General features: G+C 40.1%; 1 protein-coding gene across 1 annotated transcript in view; it reads left to right on the forward strand.

The window, feature by feature from the left end:
- LOC109959661 (mothers against decapentaplegic homolog 2-like) overlaps window positions 1-3,953 on the forward strand; it is a 9,754-nt gene extending 5,801 nt beyond the window's left edge. The window contains 4 exon segments of the mRNA XM_020599193.1: window positions 1-27; window positions 146-309; window positions 1,683-1,827; window positions 3,017-3,953. The exon segment at window positions 1-27 is cut by the window's left edge and continues 208 nt beyond it. Coding sequence (XP_020454849.1) covers window positions 1-27; window positions 146-309; window positions 1,683-1,827; window positions 3,017-3,140 — 460 coding nt within the window. The 3' untranslated portion in view covers window positions 3,141-3,953.
- Window positions 3,954-4,064: the final 111 nt, after the last annotated feature.

Below are 4,064 nucleotides of genomic sequence, written 5' to 3' on the forward strand. Positions count from 1 at the left end.
ATAGGTACGGCTTTACAGCAATGAATCGTCTGTAGACAGCCTGTCAGCCTCTTTTTGTTCATTTTCAGGGCTGTGTGCCATCGGTCTAGGATTACATATTGACACATTTTTCAAGTCAATTCTTATGTTTATTGTACTTGATGAGCAAATCAATTCTGTCTGTGTTTTCAGGAAGAGGAGTTAGACTCTACTACATTGGGGGGGAAGTATTTGCGGAGTGCCTGAGTGATAGCGCCATCTTTGTCCAGAGCCCAAACTGCAACCAGCGGTATGGCTGGCATCCAGCAACGGTGTGTAAAATTCCCCCAGGTAAGATGCTGAAGATGTCATCTGTGTGGCGATCAGGGAAATGAGCTCAAAATGACAGTAAGGTGTAGGGCTGAACAATTTGGGGAAAATAATCTAATTGTGAATTTTTTTTTTTTTAAAGAAATACTGCAGTTTAATGTACAACTTTTTTCCCCTGCAGTTTTATTCACTGAAAACAAGCTTTACTGTAAATGACAGTAGGGAGACTGCTGTATTGATACAATACAAGATAATGGCAAAGAGCTTTTTGTTTACCAAAACGGATGATCCCATATTATAAGGGACAGGCGGCAACTGCTTTTGTGGGTTACTGTCACTACCTTAGCCAGGCAGGTTAGGCAGATCCCTGCTGCGCAGTCTCTAGTCTAAAACCAAAATAGGTCCAGAGTACTGACGTAGCCTACTGTTTCTGTTGGCACTAATGTTAGTGTTGTGTCTTGGTCACTGATTTTTGGTGACTGCTGTGACTATTCTTAATGTAGCTAGCAGCACAAAGATGAAGCTTATATGTGTGTCTTGTTCCACTCACTCATTTACTCTGCACGTTGTGAAGCTTGCGGAACAGGGTGGAGTGTGTGTGCGTGAAGCCTGCAGGAACGCAGCTCAGATTGAAATGTATAAATGTGTAGCATTTAAAACCACATTTCAGTGGCAGTTTAAATCGCAGCTTTTGTGATCTGAAATCACATTCTGTTAAACTGTGATTTAGATTTGAAAATGATTAATCATTAATCATTCAGCCCTAGTAGGGTGCCCATTCAACTAAAGAGAAGCACAGAGTGAATATAGTTCCTTGCAAAAGTATTCATACCCCTTGAACTTTTTCACATTTTGTCACATTGCAACCACCAACTTAAATGAATTTTATTGGGATTTTATGTGATAGACCAACACAAAGTATCGCATAATTGTGAAGTGGAAAGAAAATGATATGTAGTGTTCAAGATTTTATACAAATAAAAATCTGAAAAGTGTGGCGTACATATGTATTCAGCCCGTCTGATTCAATACTTTGTCGAACCACCGTTCGCTGCAGTTACGCACGTGGCATGCATGGGCTCTGTCGGTCTAAATTGTTATCATGTGCTCTGATAATCATTTATAGTATTTTTAACAAAAGGCATTGTGAAGTTTTGTTTGGGGGGAAAGGGGTTAAAAATAAATCATTGCTAAATGAGTGAATTCATTAATTGGCCTGGGTGAACATTCTCACCTATTGGCTCTAATGCTGATTCAGCTTGTTCATTCAACCCAACTGCCAATGATGACGAACATGCTGCAAAAACTCTGGATAATAATTAGCCACAAATTGGCTTGTGTGTCCCTAGGAGTGTTTTTTTTTAACTGCCATCCTGTTTATCTTTTTGTTTTAGGTTGTAATTTAAAAATCTTCAACAACCAGGAATTTGCAGCGCTCCTAGCTCAGTCAGTCAACCAAGGCTTTGAAGCTGTATACCAGCTCACCAGGATGTGCACCATCCGTATGAGCTTTGTCAAAGGCTGGGGAGCCGAGTACAGGTGAGCAGTCACACAGAAACCGTGTTTGAACAGGATATAAAGCATGGTGACAATATAAGTTACAGAAGATTTCTAGTTGGTTGTTAAATTACAGTTAGTTTTTTTTTACCTCTGCTGGTGTTTAACAGTATAATTCAAAAAGTAAGGAGTGGATTTTGATGAATTTTTTTGGGGAAGTAGAGTATGGCCTATGGAACACCTCATTACATTTTGGTGCTGATCTGTGTCATAATTTGGATACAGAAATATTTTAAGTTATTATTGACCATTGTGAGCGCTAAAGTGCATGACTGCACTCTGAGCACATGTGGAGACATGTTAGTGGGTTAGTGACAGCCGTCTATTCATCGTCAATGGAAACCAAGTGCTGTCACTTGGTACACCCAATGTGTGCCCACAGGGACTGAAGTCGCATGTAACGATTTTGAGGCAACCTGCAAAATAAGCCAATTTTTGTTTTTACTTGAGAAAGTGGGAATTAGAGCAGCTGAGTCCCATATGAAATCAGAAAAGCATTGATGCTTTGCTGGTATTTAAAAATAAAAAAAAAATAAAAAAGTACATGGAGTTTGACATGTCGCTGCCACTGTATCATCACCTCTCTAGAAAGGTTTCAACAAAAATGTTAACTCTGTGACTGAAACTGATGACAGGACAAAATGAAGTTTGCTGTTGTCAGATACGTTTAACTGCAGCACAATCTCAGCTGAAAACAAAGATGTCCACCCCGCCCAACCATGAATATTCAGATATTCGCTGATTACTAGCGAACCTCATATGCCCAAAAAATTGCCATTCATGACAGCCATAGGGAAGATTGCTTTTATGGCATTATGGGGAAACAAAGTTGCCCTTGGTGGAGGTTTGCACTCTCTGAGTGCTGTCTGGTTATTAAACATATGCCAAATATATACTCTGTATTTATGTCAAAGCTTAAGACATGCCATTTTGATGAGAAACTCAGCTTCTAGGATAGGGCTGGAGAGTCTGTTTTTGTTTTCTGTTGTCTTGGATCAGGAGTCATCTTTGATAATGAATTTCAAGTGGAGACATCATGTTCCTGGTGGCAGTAATACAAACTGCACATAATTGAAACACAGCGTACAACCTTATGGATCATGTGTGGTTCAAAGTGAAACCCCTACCTCAGCACAGCCCAGACAATAATCATGCATATGTTTGTCCCCAGGCGACAGACTGTCACAAGCACTCCTTGCTGGATTGAGCTGCATTTGAATGGTCCCCTGCAGTGGCTGGACAAGGTTCTGACCCAGATGGGTTCCCCGTCTGCACGTTGCTCCAGTATGTCCTAAACAGCTAAAGAAGCGCCCAAAAAAAGAAACCTGTTACAAAGATGATTCAGTTCAAAACTTGAGTCCTTTCATGAAAAAAAAAAAATAGAAATCCCACAGAATGGAATTTTTTGTAACATAACATCATAGTATTTGTGGCCCAGTTCCACATTCCTCTTTTAACTTTAAAACATACACACAGAAGAAGAACAAATGCACCTACACTGTCGCACTCACACACATATACGTGGAGACTTTTCAGTGAAAAATTTGGCACTTTGTTACCCACCTATGTCACGCACCTTGTTAAATTTCATTTCCCCAAATCTTTATATTAGATCTATTTGTGGTACAAATAAAATGTATATTGGATTTTTGTCCAGGAAGTATGGGAAATACCAAAAATATCTGTGAATAGTTTCTCAGTATTGATGATTGTTTGTATGAGTAACACAAGCTTGAATGCTGAAATGATTTTTGTTCCAGCCCACCTCAACCATTGTTCTCAACCTAAGTTGACTTTTCTCTGGGAAACTTGGGGGTGGGGGGCAGGGCTTTGGTGCAGAAACGATGGCCTTGGTGGCTGTTCTCCTCTGAAGGAAACGCCACAATGTGTTTTTGAAATTTGATTCGATTGACTTTGCCAGTATGGCCCTTTTTGTAACGTGTGTGTCGTTGTAAGACATACCTCTTAATGGACACATAGGAATGTTAGTTTTAAAAAGAATTCAGAAACCCTAAACTCAGTCTGGCTGTGTCTTTGTCTTTGTCATTATATGGCACTCGACATGAGTTGAGTTGATTTACATCTCCACTGAACAGCCTGGTATGGAAGCTAAAGAAACGTTGACCAGGCTTTACAGGGCGTACTGGGCAGGGACCAGAGAATAGCAACTGTTATCTAAAGCTTTTTTTTTTTTTTTCCCCCCTCTCCTCCCCCTTTCC

This window comes from Monopterus albus, unplaced genomic scaffold, assembly GCF_001952655.1.
Source record: "Monopterus albus unplaced genomic scaffold, M_albus_1.0 scaffold40.1, whole genome shotgun sequence".
Taxonomy (NCBI): Eukaryota; Metazoa; Chordata; class Actinopteri; order Synbranchiformes; family Synbranchidae; genus Monopterus; species Monopterus albus.